We start from the raw sequence: 17,449 nt of genomic DNA, 5'->3' as shown, positions 1-17,449 counted from the left end.
CCTAGTATATCAAGTTAGTTCCCAAAGGGTTCAGCGAAAGCTTCAACCTAAGCTCATACTTGAAGCTCACATTAGCTGAGAGGAAGGATGGTGTCTCTAGCAACACAGGTTAGCAAAACAACTCCATGAACCCCCACCTGTCCTAGACAACGCTGCAACGGTTTATTGACACCTCCCCGATACATCGTGGACCTCGCGCCCCATCCAGCTCTTCGTGTCACACCAACCAACCGTCCCCATCTCGTGAAAACTCGAATATCACCGTCCTACGGCCAAGCCCAGTGTCCATCGTTCGTGAACATGCCGACTTCACCATCCTCTCTCAAATCAACTGCTCGAGGATTCGAGATCCTCTTGATGCCCTACGATGTCATGAAATACATGGCTAGTGTTCAAACATTGGCTTTGGGAGATATCTCTACGGACTATGGTGATGGTTCTATCTTTCTAACGATTGAAATCGCTGAAGCAGAGGCAGTCGCCCAAGGAAAAGAAATGTCTAGCCTTTGCATTACGTTCCCTTCCGGCAATTTCTGCATCGGCCGTTTGAAATACACAGAGTTTCACAAGTGTGTGGTCTACTATAGACGTGGAGATGGAGAGGAGAATGCGTCAGTTTGGTTGCTCTCCGCCTCTTTGCCACAGGTATGCCTTTCCTCCCCTCCCCTTTTAGCCTGCCGAGTGCCAGTTTGTTATATCAAGGAGAAAGCTAATTCTAACATACAAAAACCAGCTGGAGCTAAAGTCTAAGGCCCCAAACTCTTCCTGGAAGATTATTCAAGCTTACCCAGGTGCTGATACTCCTGAAAGGCGCGATGCTCTTTACATGCGATGTCCAAAGGGCCGTCAAATCAGCGCAGAGTTCTTTAACTACTGTGAGCTTGGGAATCTCCAATGTGGGAATTTGGATATTCAGATCTGTGATACATTTGATCCTCAAGGACATTTGAGGCGAGGTGTCCTTGCAAATGATGTAAGTGATATGATTTCCGTACAAGCTAAGGGGTAGCACCAGCAATGGCTTGGCTGATGAGGAGTTCGACGGTAGTTCCTAATAAGAATTGATTCCGAGACGTTGCTTAAGATCCTAAGGGATCCGAAGAGCAAGTTGAAGAAGAAGAGGAATGATAGTCCTCCACCAGAGTTAATGGCATATATTAACTCTCCAGAGCAATCTGGGATTCCTGATCAATCTGTTCCACCGGATTCACACGAAGGAAAGCTTACAACAGCAACTAGCCCTCAAGACAAGAGTCCTGATGCTAAATTATTGATACCTGCTATCGTCGTTTCGGAAGCCGAGTCAGGTCCCAAAGCGACAGCTTCTGAAGGCCACATACTTGATGACCCCTGTCCAGGACCTGCTGGTTGTCAAATCTTGGTATCGCTGTCTACTTCTTCCGCTTCTAAGTTCAAGACTACCGGATCTCAAAACTTGATTGATTTTGGAGACGATTTTGTTGGGTTGGGAAATTTCGAACAAAAATCTTGGGTTGAGATTCTTGCAGAGGAGTTGCGTTTGGACGATGTCACCGAGACGAACCCGACTGTTAAATCGAACTGTTGGTTGGATCTCCTCAAGGAGGAGTTCCATGAGGTATACAACTGAGGACAGAGTGGAGTATCGATTTCGAGCAGTTGAGGAGGAATGACGCTTTTACGAATGTGTTTAACTTATGTATCTTTCAGAGCTTTGCTATTCGGTAGACGATATTCTAATCGGGGCCGCCTTTTCTGTTAGCAATCAATTTCAACCAAAATTCCAATACGAATTGTAATTTCTTACTAAGTACATTTGTTGATAATGTACTATTTCCCCCTCGTAATTCCGCAGCTCACTTCTCACTCTAAGAGGTTGTAGCCTGTCATATACCTATCATCATTCTTATTTGGAAATTTTGAAATTTGGGTGGATTTTCTGGATTCAATATATAAACTCATCTCTATCGTACAGGGTTTCTCAGCATTACAATTAATAAACTCTCTCTCGATCCCTCTCTCTTATAGTAACTATGATCCGCCAGGGATCAGATAGAGACCATCTAGTTCTTCAAACCAGCATACTTGGCCCAAGCATCGCGGATGCAGAGACCGTTACCGCAGTCCATAACTCCAGGTGGGCAGTCGGCATTTCGAGGATCTTCAATGCAGTAGTCGGTAGCGAGTGGGCAGCGGCTTCCGAGAGCATTGGCACATTGGTTTTCGAAGGCATCAGAGACGCAAATACCAACACCTCCCTTAATGGCCTTCTCGCCGACACAGATTTCGCCGGAAGCACAGGTCTTGCCTGATTTTCCACCACATGGCTTGAAGCCAGTTGGGGGCTGTTATTAAAATGGTTTGTTAGTTTCTTGTATCATCGAAATATTGGGAATATAATTGCGTATTGATCGAAAGGCGGTTTTTTTACCTTTGCGGTGCTAGCGAGATCAGTGGCTGGAGCGGCGGCGGCGGCGGCAACGAAAAGAGCGATGATGAAAGTGGCCTTCATTTTGAATGGTTTGGAATCGGTAATTGAATAAAAAGTGATTAAAAGGTTTTGGTTTTTATTGAAAGAGGTTGGTTGAAAGAATGGTTTGAATTGTTTGTAAAGCTGTTGAGAATGTAAGATTGATTGGAAAGTGATGCTGTTGATGATGATAAAAAAAAAGACTCAATAGCTGGACCTTTGTGATCCTTTTATAAACCAAATACGAGGCTTTCAAGAAGGAAATTTTTGGAAAAAATGACCAATTCCAGACCTCAAATTCCGAAGCACCTATTTTTTTTTTTTGGCCTGTCGGCTCTGCGAAACCAGGGATGCCAGAGCAGTTACAGGTGACAGTGACATGCATGACGGACGACACGAGTTTGAGGTATCTTGGCTAAGGCTTGCTCTTGCCGGACTTAGCAGTAGTCTGTGTTACCCAAGTCTAATCTACGGTAATTGTTCCTGAGGAAAACTATTAGCAGGACCCGATCGTTGATGTTCATGTCCCACTCTCCGGCCTCCCAGCCGCAAATCATGCATGCGCACTGTCCAGACATATCTGCAGGTGGTTCATGAATTCGCTCGAATCATGCGGACAAAGAGACACAGCTGCTGCTTCGGCTGGGCTGGACTTCTGGGGCCTAGGGTTGCACAAAAGAAGAAGGTTTTCGACGGCTAGAACCGTAGCGAGGGACTAGCGCCGGTGCCCTGCATCTTCTGGAACGTCGCGGGGAATTTGCACCGCTCGGATCCGGTGGACTCGACCATCAAAATCGATCAAAATGGAGTGTCTACAAATGATGTTTGATAGAGCATTGGTTACATGTCTGTATTTCAATATCTGATTAGTAGTGGCTGATGGCTTGGTTTTCTCGCCAGTAACTACCGCGACATGATCATTCCCAGATTAGTTACCAGCCTCAAAACCGGCTTGAAGCTGGAGCTTAAGCTTTCCCCATGGCTTTTCCCCCTTCTTTCGCTGCATGATGCATGAAGTTTTGTAGAGAGACGCCCCTACACCTACAGATTTTGTTTGTCTTGTTTTAAAATAAAATTTCCGGTGGTGATAAGTGCTCTCCACAAGTACTTAAGTAGTTGTAGTTGTCCCAAGATTTTGGTGTCAGATGAGGATTAGTTTTACAACAGAAACAACGCAAATTAATGTTGAAAAACTTCAGTCTGCATGAGAATTCAATTTGATGAATATGTAAGACCACATACCAGAGATCTCGAGAAAAGTATGAAGTGAGGATACACAAATTATTATAACGCAAGTACAACCTAGGTTATTCTTATTGTATCACAAAATGTCTGAGGTGTGATCTTAAATTAGTATACGCATCTAACTTGATTTCAACGACACATAAAACAACCTGAAGGTAATCTATTTCCGTAGCGGACGGCCACAGGCTCATGTCGGTAGTCAATAACGTAGGCATAAATAATATTTAAATATGTAATATATCCATATGATTAAGGCCTATATGTGATAGGCTAGATATGGGTTTGCGTTTGCTAATTTTGAGAGCTTATTATATATAATTAATTAGTATATTTAAGCATAAAACACTAGACTCCTAAGTCTTCTAAAAAACCACCTAGATCTATAGATCCACAAGAACTGTATATGAGACAATATATGTATTTGTATATGTATATACCTAGGTACCTATATAGTTCGATAAATACATTATCATTTCACGCTAGGACTTGGCCATCGTCCTAGCGCTTAAAGAGCGTTGAAATTAAGCAAAAAAAAAAATAATGTTCGAAAGAAATTTTATCTCAAAAACAGCATGTTTGTGATCTCCAGGACCCCATCCTAACCCTTCTTCACATATTTCAGCTCGTGCGAGCGATTCTCAACCCCACCCCAAAATACATTCCACGGTATTCATCAAGGCGCGTAAAGCTCCATGTAAATACTATAAAAACTTGACCGAAATCCTTTTAAGCATCGATCATGGTGAAGTCGCGGGTGTGGCGCTTCTTGAGGGAGAGGCCTTGGTATGCGTTGATGGAAACCGTAATGGTTCCAGAAAGGGAGTTTGCATTGGACTGAATTGTGCTTTTGTGAATTGCAACTTCAACTGTATCAATTATTCTAAGAGCAACGGTCTATATTCAAAAAATTAGTTTGAGGGTTACTTCGGGTGCGTATTGGGATTGAAGTAGTATTATAGGTGGCTCACATCTACGACAGCTTCCAGGGATCGGAGAACAGCAGCAACGGGTGTTCCAATGATTGGAACAGTATTGAAAAGTCCAGCCTTTCCGATCAGGATATTAAGAAGGACTTGGTGGACTTCGACAAACTATCCACAGAAAATTGTTAGCTTGAACCTACAAAAACAAATCACTGAGGAAGTATAGCTGGGTTACCTTTCGGAAGGCATCGGCGATGGCCTTCGCATCAGTGGGGTTGGTAATGACGGCACTACCTTGCATCTGAGTGATGGCAGTAGATGTAATAGTCACAATTTCGGTAAATCCAGCAATGATTTGTGGGAAAGGACCCAAGCCAATTACGATAAGCGGGCCGTTTACGAGGGTGATAGAATTGGCTGGGTTCTGAAGTGCCTTAGACTTGGTTGTCAGCATTTCAATATTTCCAACCATCTGGGCCGGTGTGAGAGCTGCAATGGATGGGGCTGCGAGAAGAGCCAGGGCAGAGACAACGGCTTTCTTGAAGAAGAGCATCTTGAAATTTTATTTATAGTAAAAATGGTATTAAACTAATTTGATAACTATCAAAAGGCTTTTCGTAGTAGAGATATGAAAGGCTTGGAGGCTGAGGACTATTTTGCTGTGCTGGATGAAGAGAAAAAGATCTTCTTCGAGAGCGGATCCTCTTCCTTTTATATTGTACCCTGCTTCCAAATATCACAGTTTGGTCTATCTACAACTCACTATATTCAAGTTAAGAGGGCGCGCGCGAGCCGTCTCTAGACTACAATCTGCATCTCACTATGCCCAGATCTGATCCTTCAGCTGCTGGCCGGCCGACTCTGACCTAGAGGCTTGCGATCGATCACTGAAGTTTTAATTGGTCACCCTGCAGATACATCAGTCGAGAATCTACCCGCGGCAACAGCGATAGGCCCGACTTGCTATGGATAAATTCGAGTCTTAGAGTGGGCCCGGGACAGAATCTATGCAGGCAGCTGGCAGGGCCATATTCCAACAACTCTGAATATTACCCTTAGGATATACATGTGCACCACATATCTTTGATTTCGAGGTGACGTCCCGAACGAGATGCTTGAAATTCATGGAGGAGCGCCATAGAGCTAAAAAGGGACATATATGGCGCCGCTTTACCCATTTCGAACTGCGGGAAGTCCAGAATAGGATTTGGTAGTGCAGCTGTAGCGATTTTTAACCTTCCGATGCAGGGAGAATCAAGGTTTCATAAACTCAATATTCCTCGCATTGAGGGAGCGGGTGGTTTATCGGTTGGCTGCGGGTGGCTCTGTGTTTTGAATACGGCTAGCGGGATCTTGCTAGCGCTGTGGGTCCGATATCACATCCAGGGGTTCTACCCAATCGAACAGCAAGGCGGCGGCGGCATATATGCATAACAGATCTAGATTCAATTGCGGGAGATCTGCTAATGTCCGGAAAATTAGTTTTTTTGATCGATAGGCACACATTGTCTCGATCATGCGCCCCGGCACGCATATTTAGAGTTAGAAACAGCAGCGGGGAGTTCAAGGACGGGCCGAATCGACAGTCGAAGTCGATTAATCGGAACGCCACTTTTTTTTTTTTTTTTTTTTTTTTTTTAAGACTGGCTAGCTCGAATTGTCATACAAACCTCACTAGCCGATGTTCACAAACTTGACTACTTTTCGTCGTTTTGTTGGAAGTGCTGAGTAGGCTTGGAAATGGGTCTGCGGTAACCGTCAACTCTATGAATCCAAGGTCTGAAAGCGTTTTAAATTTTCTGAACTGCAATTTGGGAAGAAAATCTAGCAGATATAATTTCGTCCTCAACAGACTGGGGAGCACTAACGAAGTGATCATCAAGATCCATGAATTCAGCATTTATCGTGCAAATGCGCGCTAAAAAAAGGAGGCTAGCAGATCGATTTCTACATGTGTCCTAGGCCTAAAGCTCCTATTGCGACTCTAAGCTCAACCGATTCAGCAGTTCTTTGCTTCTTATTAATGTAATTTTGCACGATGACGAAATGGCTGTCGAGCCAACTCGCAAATACGGAGAACCTCCACCGACCATGAATATTATCCAGCTGGTCACATTGTGGGAAATGATATATAGCTATAGTACTAGTGCCGCAGAAGGACAGGGATCCAGTTAGAAACCCTGGAAGATTAGCCAACAAATACCCCTCTCGCCGACGCGTTCTACTAAGATGAGATCTCAACTTCAAGACTTGCATCTAGGCTAGCCCGATCAAGACTCGCTCGATATCGATATGTATTAAACGAGGACAATAGTATGTAGATTGTCTTCGATCCACGATTGGGCCCTGAATAGTTAGCCCGGTTAGGATTCAGCATGGAAAAACTCTATTTCAGGTTGATTGATATTTGGTTAATTTTCGACCCAGTACTAATGTATCGAGGTGAGGATGAAGATATAGACTGCGATGTTTCACTATAATTATTTCGTGACCCATCATTACAAAAAAATAAAACGCATCCCACGGTCTAGAATTTTCGCATCGATAGCACTTGGCCTGCCTGACGGGCTCTGCAGTGTATTTGATATCAATTGATTCACGGGGGAAGAAACACAAAGGGGACTGGTTGCAGAGCGCATGTGCCCTGCGCCATTTTCAACGAAAGAGCGGTTAACGGATCGCAAATCCTGTTAACTGTTGTGTTAGGCCTAGTTAGCCAAACTTCAATTCAAGTGCATGCATACATGCACGGTTTGAAAAACAAGGCAAGACAAGGGATTAGACGTGCGGCTTTACAGAGTACATACATATGTGCAACTTCAGCCCTTGTTTTTCTATTCTATGCGAGTTTAATACTCGTCCGCCAAGCGAATCACTACATGTACATCAATCTGTTTCGCGGTCGAGGTCGCATCCTTTGACCCGATGAATTTATGTTCTGTCCTCCATGAGCTCCACAAGGGATTCCGGTTTATTTTAAATTTCTGAAGCGGGAAATATCGGAAAATTGCGACTTGGTATAGCTAGCCAATGAGTTCTAATCAAGGAACGCTTTTATTTGCAAAATTGATTATAATTCAGCTTGGGGATATCGATACTATAATAACAGAAAAAGAAAGCCGTGCCCAGATAGTCCAGCCGTTCAACCAATTGCGACCGTGTACACGTGTAGACTCAATATTCTTCCGAATATAAGAGCGATAATAATAATTATTTCAACCATTCGGGCTTATCTCACTAGGACACGGGAGCCTTATAAGCGGGGTACGATGTATATATATATTAGTGTCTCGATATATCTCGATATCTCGACTTAACCACCGGTATACGAAATAGCAGACGCAGAGCCGAGGAATGCGGGTAAGCAAAGGGCCCTCCCGGTATATAGTGACGAACGAAAACCAATAAATATCCCTTTTTAACGGATCCTGGTATATTATAGCCAATCGGTTAGCTTTACGTGATATCTGAATCCGTGGAGGGAACTAGAGATCAGTCGATTGATCCAAGTGTATTACTAATGTAATATAGAAGCTTTACAGCTCACTCACCCCGCAGTAATATATCACAAGTTAACTACTGCAGTCGGGGCTCCGATCACAAAATATCCTTCGTCGCTACCAAGCTAGGGGGCTAACAGGCCGTCGCTGTAAACTTGGGCCCTCCTATATCTACAATAGTATGTATGCATTAATTAGTTTTGCGTACGTATCGAACCCTGACCCTTTACTTGGCTTTTGAAATCGAAATGGCTAGCTGGGGCTGATGGAAATTTTCATCTCGCTAGATCCTATACAAAAGTGTAGGTATGGATCAATCAACAGGAACCAATATGATGTACCTCCGAAAAATGTAACCGCGGTTTCTTATTCGGTGCTTAATTTTTCCCTTTATGCAAGCTAGCGCTATAGCTAACCGGGACCCAACCGCATATACCAATCGTCTTGATTTTTGGGTCTGGCCCAATTAATACCTCATAGAAGGGGCCCGGGTAGCGAGAGGGTGGTGTTAAGCCGAGACCGCCTATGAACTACACCTAGTCTAGGCCACTCATTGATAATGCCATTATTGGAAAACAGCAAGGATATGTTTCCATCCATAATATCGAGATTCCAGACGAAACTTAGGAGCAACGTAAGCCGCCCACCTCTTTGTCCGAGGAACTATTGGCTGCTTGTAATTTCGGGAAAGAGGCTCGGGTTCTCTTATATATTTATATAATGATCATATGATTGAGATCTAGCTTGCGCGATGGATTCTATATATATATTACTATGTAAATGCATACCATCGGGACTTTGCGTGGCATCCGCTTGTTAAAACTATTTTCACTGGTTAACAATGCCATTCAAGAACTAGCTGTGGGGCAAGTACCATTTTACATGAAGCTTTTCTTCTAGAAAGACTATCAATGGCCATTATTTCCAAAGAAAGAGGAAGCGGGAGGCAGAGGGTTTGTCTAGGCTCGCATTTTCGTCTTTTCCTTCCTGAACATAGCGGAAACTCGTAAGACACCGCTATGGTGGTAGGGGAGTAACGTCAAAACAGCGCGGCGCTAGTAAGTTAGTGATAGGTAAGTAGTAACTCGGTATTAGCCACCCAAAACATAACGGATCCGGAAGCCCGTAGGGCATCGTTAGAGAAGGGTTTGAGATCTCACGCTAACGAATGGCAGGCTACTAAGGTAACCCCCCCCCTAGTGGCGGGTAGGCACTCGTGGCTTCTAGGTGGGTTGCCCCGCCGTGTCTCGGGATAGGTAGATCTAGACTTGTAAGTGGTTGGTATTGTATCGTCCACGCTGTACGTTGGTGGTCATATCTGACACCTAAGCAGACTTCCCCTCTTTCGCCATCTTGACAACTTTATAGAATCCTGGTGTCGGGACAGGGAGAGCCGTGATGCTCGGATATATAGGCTGTTTGAAGGATGCGTTCAAGGCAAAATTTATATTTACAATAACCATTTCCAGGTACGGGACCTCATCCAAATCACCTACCGTGTAGTCGAAAACGCTCCATTAAATAGAAGATGCCTAGACACTGCGTCTGGTAGTCGACTTTTTTTTTGGAGTATCAGACTTTTATGTTCGTATATTTAGATATATTTCGGTTTCCGAGTTCTATGCTCTAGAAATCGTGATATTTCCAGTCACGTGTATTATACTGCAGATTTCATAATTAGGTTATAAAATTTTAAAACCCACTCTTCTTGGATCCAACGTACTAGTAGTTATCGTGTCCTATCATACCCGAGCCAGAATTGCATCCAATTAAAGTCTTAGGGATATAGCATTGCTGGTATATCCTTACGAGACCAGTATATCCCAATAAGTAATAAGTCGGTATGCAGAGAAACCACAGGCTTGTATATACAGGGACTAGTACTACTCGCACAATCTCAATATGTAGAAAGTTCCGGTTAGAATCAAATCCAGGTACAGCAGCAAGGCTTCAAGAGCGAATTCGCAGACCAATGGGAAACATCGTAACACAGGGTCCTGCATTCTCCATTTTAAAAAAATAATTGTAATAGGTGGTTGTTCGCCAGTCTCGCAATTATAACCAAACTGTGGTTGTTTACTATAACAAGCGTTAAGGGTTACAAAAGTATTCCATAATTTGTGATTATTTCACCATTATATAATTATAACTGACCCTCCCGTCGGCAAACCCGAACTTTTAAAAACACTATATGCGCTTTTTTCTACAATAATTCAGGTTGGTATTATTTTACATTATCTTAGATAAAGAGTACCTTACCAGGAAGTATATTTATTAATCCCTTAATTGGGGTTTTATCTAACAGGCTCACGTCGACTCCAAGCCTTGCAGGGCACAGAAGCAATTGCAAGTTATCTTTACTAGCGTTTTTATTCGACGCTCTAACCATCCGCAATATGTACCTGTAATGAAGAATAATTAGCATCGTGATTCAACAGGTTTGGCATAGGGTTTGTGGGAGTCGTACTCTGCTTCTGTTGCCTAGTCCATGGTCTTTATTGTTGCCCTTTGTGACGTTTGGGAACGAGATCAGGTCTTTAGTTCTTCCCTTACGATTTTCTGAATGAGAGGCCGAAGCTTCTCATCAATAATACAGGGTATGGACCCTTAAATCTCGCGCTCAATGCTAAGCGATTCCGATAGCTTGAAAACCTCGGTTCTGAAGCCTTCTAAAAATTGCCTCGTCTTGTCCCGGTTGAAAAAATGGGCTTCTACTAGACATATTTCTTGGTGGCCTTGATGACATAAGCACAAGGATGTTAGCCGAGTTGAACTAAATTTATATATAGCCGGCCTTATGCATACGTATAATATACGTACCGGTACCATAAATGCATAGACTGGGGGGTGCGCACCTCTGCCTTGGCAGTCGAGCGGCTCCAAATGCACAAGTTTGCGTGTATAGCATACTTACCAGCCGAAGGAACCCTGGCCTGGAAGGCCTAGGGAGGGGGGGACCTAAAGCTAAGTTACATCGCAAAAGTGAGCAAACTATATCAAAACAGCGATGCCACGTCGGTCCTAGAAGGAGTATATCAAAGGAAAGACTTACGAGTTTTGACACCCTCGAAACGTTTAAACCTGAGGACCGGCATGTGACCGCCAGAGACGGGTGGTAGTAGTTGTGTGATTTGATGTCACAGGAGGGGATGCAGCTCGGGGAAGTACGAAGTTACAAGGCTTGGAGAGGGAAGAAGGAGGAAGAGGAAGAGGAAGAAACGTAATGAAGGTCAAAAATGTCAACGTAAATATTCTAACCGATCTTATGTCTGATGGGCATCTACCATCAATGTCACTGAAGAGCTCAGCCTACTTCCTGAGCATCATAAGAGTAGTCTTGGTGAACCTCGCTACCAGCTCTATGCTAGATTTCTAGTTGACGATAAGGATGGGTGTGTTCATTAGCTGTTTCGGAGAAGAGATCGAAAGACATGCAACGAACACCCAATTATCCCCTGCTTCCCAGAGCCACCCGAGAAGACCTGCCTGAGCAGTCCCCTTTGCATTGGACAACCAGGTTCAGTACTATTTTGGTACCACTAAATTTAAATCCCGTCCTTGGGTGGATAGACAAGGAAACGAGGAGCACTTGGAAACCGGGAGCTACCAAAATGAAGAAAACGCAAAGGCTTGTGGAATAATCGTCGCCTTGCTTGAGAAAATGGACTGCCAACCCGAGGATGTTGCGGTAGTTATCCCGTACCGTGGCCAAGTTAGACCAGTTTGAAAACGAATCAAGCACTATTGCGCATCTATGGCGACGAAGGTTCACGTTGGAATAGTCGATCGTTTTCAGGGCAACGAGGCAAGAATTATCATCATCAATCTTATTCAATCGCATTCTGGCAAAGATATGGAGGAGCAGGTCCAAGTTGGATTTTTGACTGATCCACACCGGTTCAATGCAATGTTGCGGTTTCGCGACGTAAAGATAAGCTTATATTCGTTGGGGATCAGAAGACCTTCGATAGGAAAGTCTTTCGCGGCAGCAAACCCTGCGACTTCTTATGCGACATGGTAGCTCTGTGTCATGTCGCCGAGAAGGTGTAATGCAACGAATTGTGAGAAGTTTCGGTCCTCCTTTTGTACCTATTCCGAGCCTTGATTTTACTCATATTCTCCTTATCAAATTGCATGCTTTCGATCATGTCAACAAGGATAGTTCGGACTAGCCTCTAATCGACTAGGCGCTAATTTTGGGCCGGTCTTGCATTGGAGTCCGATCCTACATCCTGTTATAATTATTCTAGTAAGCTTTTAATGATGCAAATACACAGATACGGGACTATCCTTGGTTCTAACTATACCGATCACTTAATTAAGTATTGTTAAGTTAGGAAACGAAAATACGCGAATCATACTACTCCCGCACAGGAAATCAGGAGATGGGTATTTCAAAGCCTACATCCGAGCCTAAGCCAGGGGGGAAACTACTATGATTGAAAATATGGTAAATTTCGAACAAACGTTACGTTGGGGTCTTGAGATCTTGTAGGTAGCCGAAAGTCCTAGGTATACATAAGTGTTATTGGCCTTGGGCTGAGCCGATCGATGCAGAACTCGTTCCATGGTCAAGCACATCTGCACAAGACCCGCGCATTCTAATTCTTACAGGCGTGGACCTTTTGGCGGGCGCTTGTGATTATCGGTATTATAAACAGGTATATCGTTTGTGTTTAACTTACAAGTTTGCTTCGGGGGGTGCTTATAGCCTACGCTTATAATTGAAGTTGAGCTTGGTATTTAGGTCGTGATGATATTGTTTCCAAAGGACCAAATATATAACGAGATCTTGAAATCTCAGTCCGAAGGCCTTAAGGACCTGCATATTACTAGAGACTCGGTAGATAGAATATGACCCGTTCCACTGTAAGAAACCGTCTAAAGCTCGGGTTTTGTTGGATCTAAAAAGACATAGCCAAGACACTATCTTATTCTATTATTTATCCTATAGCAGGTATTGCTTGGGTGTAAGTCAAATTATAAGACATCAGCGTATTTAGGCTCCCACGAAACAAGTGCCGTCCCCCACAATTTCACCGACGGGAATCCATAACTCCACACTGGGATAATCGAGGAGGGTCTCGGCATTGGGCATTACCTAATATTAGACCGAAGGCCTCGTATTCGGAACAAAGAGATTTTAGCGTCTATGATAGTAAATCCAATAGGCATTGGTAGAGTAAGTCTAGAATTTGACTATAATTATGATTGCTATACTAATGCTTGTATGAACATGACTTATTGGGTTTTGTATCGTAAAGAGAAAGAAGGAAAAAAGGAACGCCAAACTCCAGCTAATGTTCATGCAAGGCCGAATTATATTAATAATTTCTATCAGTGCGACGTAAGTGTCTATCAGTGAATTTTGATACAAAAGTAAAAAAAAAAGTGATGTGGAGATGGTTATCTGGAGAAAGTAAAGCTGTGAAAATGGGAAGAGGCGCAACACCAGGCGTTCGAATATAGTAGGCTACCGTTTATGCGGCACCTCCCATCTCGATCTTCTTGCCCTTAATGCTCCTCCATTCAAGAGCGAGGGAGCCAAAAATACTCAATCCCATGAAGGCAACGGCGATGTAGAATGTTTGTGTCAAGCTGAGATTGTAAGCTCTCAAGACACCACCGATAAATTCAGATGGGAGGGTTGCCTTCAAACTGGTAGCACCGGTGGCCAAAACAATGGAAGGATCGAGATTTGGAACCTCCTTGCCCAAGTTCTTAATGAGCTGGTTGTTGAAGACGTTCTGGGCGATGGAAATAGAAAGAGCACCACCGAGGGTTTGAGAAAAGATGATGATAGCGGTGCCAGTAGCAATGTCGCGATGCTTCAAAACGGCCTGGACTGCGATGAGTGGCTGTTGCATACCCATACCAATACCGAGACCGAAGATAGCTTGATAACCAATCCATGCTGGGTGTGCGGTATCAACCTCCCAAGTGGATATGAGACCTGCACCGACAGTTCCGAGGATGCTGGAGCCGATGACGAATGGGTTGTAATAACCAGTGACAGTGACGAGACCACCAGCAAGAATAGACATGATGACGAGCGTAAGAATCATTGGCAAGTTCATGATGCCAGATTTCGTAGCAGAGACGGATTTAATGGCTTGGAACCAGAGTGGAACGAAGTAGACGAGGACGAAGAAAGCGGAACCAAGCATAGCAGCGAACCAAGCTGAGCCGGCGACGGAGCGCTGCTTGAGGATTCTTGGAGGAACAGTAGCCTTATCCTGCTTCCAGATTTGGATACCGACGAAAGTTGCGAGAAGCACAAATGCAAGAACGAGGAGGGCGATGATGCGTCCGTTGCCCCATGGGTACTTCGATCCACCCCACTGGAGAGCAAGTAATAAACAGATGATAGCTGGCATGAAGACAATTGTTCCGTGGATGTCGAATTGCTCAAGACGATCCTTCCAGGTAAGATCGGTCTCCTTGACCTTTCGGATATCGGTATAAAAGAAAACGATGAACAAAGCGGTAACCGCACCGAATGGTAAATTAATCCAGAAACACCACCTCCAGGTCTAATTTTGAATATTAGTAAAACCTATATATATGTGTGATAATGAAAGTGGGTACAACTTACGAGTTTCTCGCTATCGGTGAAAACACCACCAAGAAGAGGGCCAGCGACGGATGCAAGACCGTACATGGAACCAATCAGACCGGTATATGTCGGCCTCTTCTCAAGTGGAACGGTCTGGGCGACAATAAGCAAAGCACCAGCGAAGATACCAGCAGAGCCAACACCAGCGATAGCACGTCCAATGATAAGAGCCTCAGATGTTGGAGCAGCGGCGCAGACAATAGAGCCGACCTCGAAGATTAAAAGTGCAATGAGGTAGACCCATTTGACAGAGTAGAATGTATAGAATTTTCCGAATAGCAATTGGAAGGCGCATGTTGTCAACATGTAAGCACTACCATACCAGCCGATATCATTCAGAGAATTGAAATGATCAGTGATTTTTGGGATAGCGGTAGCAATGATAGTATTATCTAAAAGACAAGGGTTATGGTATTAGCATATTTCTATCTGCTGGAACTCCAAGCCAAGATGTTGTAAAAAAAGGTGTTGCGATCTTTGAAGAACATTGACAAGTACGTACCTAACGCCATGCAAAAGACGGAAAGACAGAGAGCAATCGAGATAATGCCCAGCTTCCATGCTGTCGGGTATTCGTGTAGGGATTCCATGGTCTGTGTCTTTTCCAGCTCGTTTCTATCATCATCGATAGGGGCCTCGTCGACGGCTTTCAACTTGTTCGAATGGCTTGTTGTCGAGCCTCGGTCAATCTTTTCATCAGCATCAACGACAGATGCATTGACAGACGGAGCGGCCAAAGTTGATGTTTCTGTTCCAGGATTCATATCGTCTTGTGGAGGAACAGCTAGTTCCTGGGCACCCATAGTTGAGGTAAGTGTAGATGTTGTATTGCAAGAGGTTCTGGTGGGTATTGGAAAATATTGATATTATTGACTAGTGCTCGGCCTCCAAGGTCTATGGAACTTTCAAGCACTTCGCGCTTCGCGGCTGTGATAATACAATATCACCGAGTTCTAGGGATGAGGAACATGGAATAGTAACAAAGAAAACCCGAGTCGATGCCAGTGTTATATATTGTTTTCTTCCAACGTTCTAACTGGGTGGCTCGGTGCAGCGCAGGCCTCTTCGCTGCTCTTCCAAAATTACTTTGATACAGACGGAAATGGCGCCGCACATTGCTTCTTCCGTATTGCTTTGCACTATCACCGGTCCCACCAACATGAAAAGCCAAATTATCTTTTGTCAGCCAATCACACCTGTCGGTTTCTCTGGTCTGGAGGTCAATTTGCTCCGAGAGGTGGCAGTTTTCAAGCTGAATACGCCGGGGCTACCCAAAGTGGGAAATAATCTCGGTCTGGGCGACATTTTCCGATCCGACTAGCCCTTGGGAACAAACCCATCTTTAAGGGGTTCCCTCGGACTTGGGATTTTGATGAGTCAGGGTGACAAGGGCCTCTTGGCCGACAAGGAAAAATGCTTCTTTGACCAGATGTATCACAGGCTTAGTAAACAAGGCTTGTTGCATAACGTTGCAATTCACACTTCTTTGGAAAAGTTTCCCAGATGTCTGGGTAATAGCGAAAAAATTTACTCCTTGTGTACGACCGACTTCACAATGAATATTCGAATATTCAGTACTACCTTCTATCCAAAGATCTGAGGCTGACGTTTGCTCAAGACCCCAAATGAATGGATCCACATGTCTATACGGATCGAATGATACTGCCGTCACTCTATCAGAGACGAAGTTTCAGCATGCCATATCATTCGGTCGGCAGGCATGACCGAAACAACAACGTGGACCAAAGGGTGGATTACGATTAAAATGCGTGGGCGCTGACGAACCGTATCCCTTGTTCACGATGTCAGCAAGCTACTCCGAAGTGGGAATACAATCAAGACGCCAAGGACCGTGGTCCGGCGGCACGGAGGGTATTTTGATCTCCGAGTGGCGATACCTCCGTGATGACGGCAGGACTTAAGGCTATCTACCGAGCTCTAATGTGGAAATCGCCAAATAGAGACGCCGGATGACTAAGTCCGCTAACACCATCCAACCTTATCCTGAAGTCAATCCACATCGGAGTTGGATCATAATGAGATACTCCGGAGTTTGATATTTGCATTCACGGTGATCTTGCACCATAACTGCCGCGATTGGAGTCTGGTAGACGACGTGTCCAAGCTCTCGGAGACTTTTTTCTCCCTCATGAGCTCAGGTTTTCCACTCATTTTATCCTGCTGGTAGAATTCCTTCGCTGCTTATTTCGCGCTATCATATTCTCGATATTCCTCGCAAAACAATTTGGCTTCTTTTTGAGCAAATGTTTTCCGGATTGAAAAAAATGTATCGGGAAAGTACGGGTGGTTATATTCGGTGCCCTGGCATAGCACAACAGCCCAGCCTGAAAAAATGGAAAAACCAGGCCAGGGAGGGAACTTATAACGATATTGGGCCTGGAGCCCTCGGACTCCGGCAACAAGTGCAATCAGATCGCCACCGGGCTTTTAGGCGCATGATCTCGGTTGCTTCCTTTCAAACCTAATGCATATGCAACAAAACATTGGCGATAATTTTTCGCAATATTCTCCACAAGGGTCAAGCCGCATATAACCAATCCCCTGGCTTCATCCATCTGAACTCAGCCATGTCGACGAATTCTTCAGATCGGTTTGCTGTGCAATTAATTGATGACCTCATGATCTTATTTACAAAGTAACAGCAGCATGGCGACCAGAGCTCCGTAGATCGAAATAAACTCTTTTATCGGTTTCA

At 44.3% G+C, this 17,449-nt stretch overlaps 4 protein-coding genes across 4 annotated transcripts; 1 reads left to right on the top strand and 3 right to left on the bottom strand.

Moving 5' to 3' along the window:
- Positions 1-300: 300 nt before the first annotated feature.
- On the top strand, positions 301-1,609 carry AOL_s00170g110 (uncharacterized protein; the record flags this gene model as incomplete). The annotated part of the gene is made up of 3 exons (XM_011127739.1): positions 301-645; positions 734-973; positions 1,049-1,609. The coding sequence occupies 3 exons, from the start codon at positions 301-303 to the stop codon at positions 1,607-1,609; spliced, it is 1,146 nt and encodes a 381-aa protein (XP_011126041.1).
- A 433-nt stretch (positions 1,610-2,042) lies between these two features.
- AOL_s00170g109 (uncharacterized protein) lies at positions 2,043-2,491 on the bottom strand (the record flags this gene model as incomplete). The annotated part of the gene is made up of 2 exons (XM_011127738.1): positions 2,043-2,324; positions 2,411-2,491. 2 exons carry the CDS (start codon positions 2,489-2,491, stop codon positions 2,043-2,045), a joined length of 363 nt encoding a protein of 120 aa, XP_011126040.1.
- A 1,929-nt stretch (positions 2,492-4,420) lies between these two features.
- On the bottom strand, positions 4,421-5,170 carry AOL_s00170g108 (uncharacterized protein; the record flags this gene model as incomplete). The annotated part of the gene is made up of 3 exons (XM_011127737.1): positions 4,421-4,588; positions 4,663-4,785; positions 4,853-5,170. 3 exons carry the CDS (start codon positions 5,168-5,170, stop codon positions 4,421-4,423), a joined length of 609 nt encoding a protein of 202 aa, XP_011126039.1.
- Positions 5,171-13,597: 8,427 nt separating this feature from the next.
- On the bottom strand, positions 13,598-15,536 carry AOL_s00170g107 (uncharacterized protein; the record flags this gene model as incomplete). The annotated part of the gene is made up of 3 exons (XM_011127736.1): positions 13,598-14,650; positions 14,713-15,125; positions 15,236-15,536. The coding sequence occupies 3 exons, from the start codon at positions 15,534-15,536 to the stop codon at positions 13,598-13,600; spliced, it is 1,767 nt and encodes a 588-aa protein (XP_011126038.1).
- Positions 15,537-17,449: the final 1,913 nt, after the last annotated feature.

Source organism: Orbilia oligospora, assembly GCF_000225545.1.
Source record: "Orbilia oligospora ATCC 24927 unplaced genomic scaffold scaffold00170, whole genome shotgun sequence".
NCBI lineage: Eukaryota > Fungi > Ascomycota > Orbiliomycetes > Orbiliales > Orbiliaceae > Orbilia > Orbilia oligospora.
This window is presented reverse-complemented; position numbering and strand designations above follow the sequence as displayed.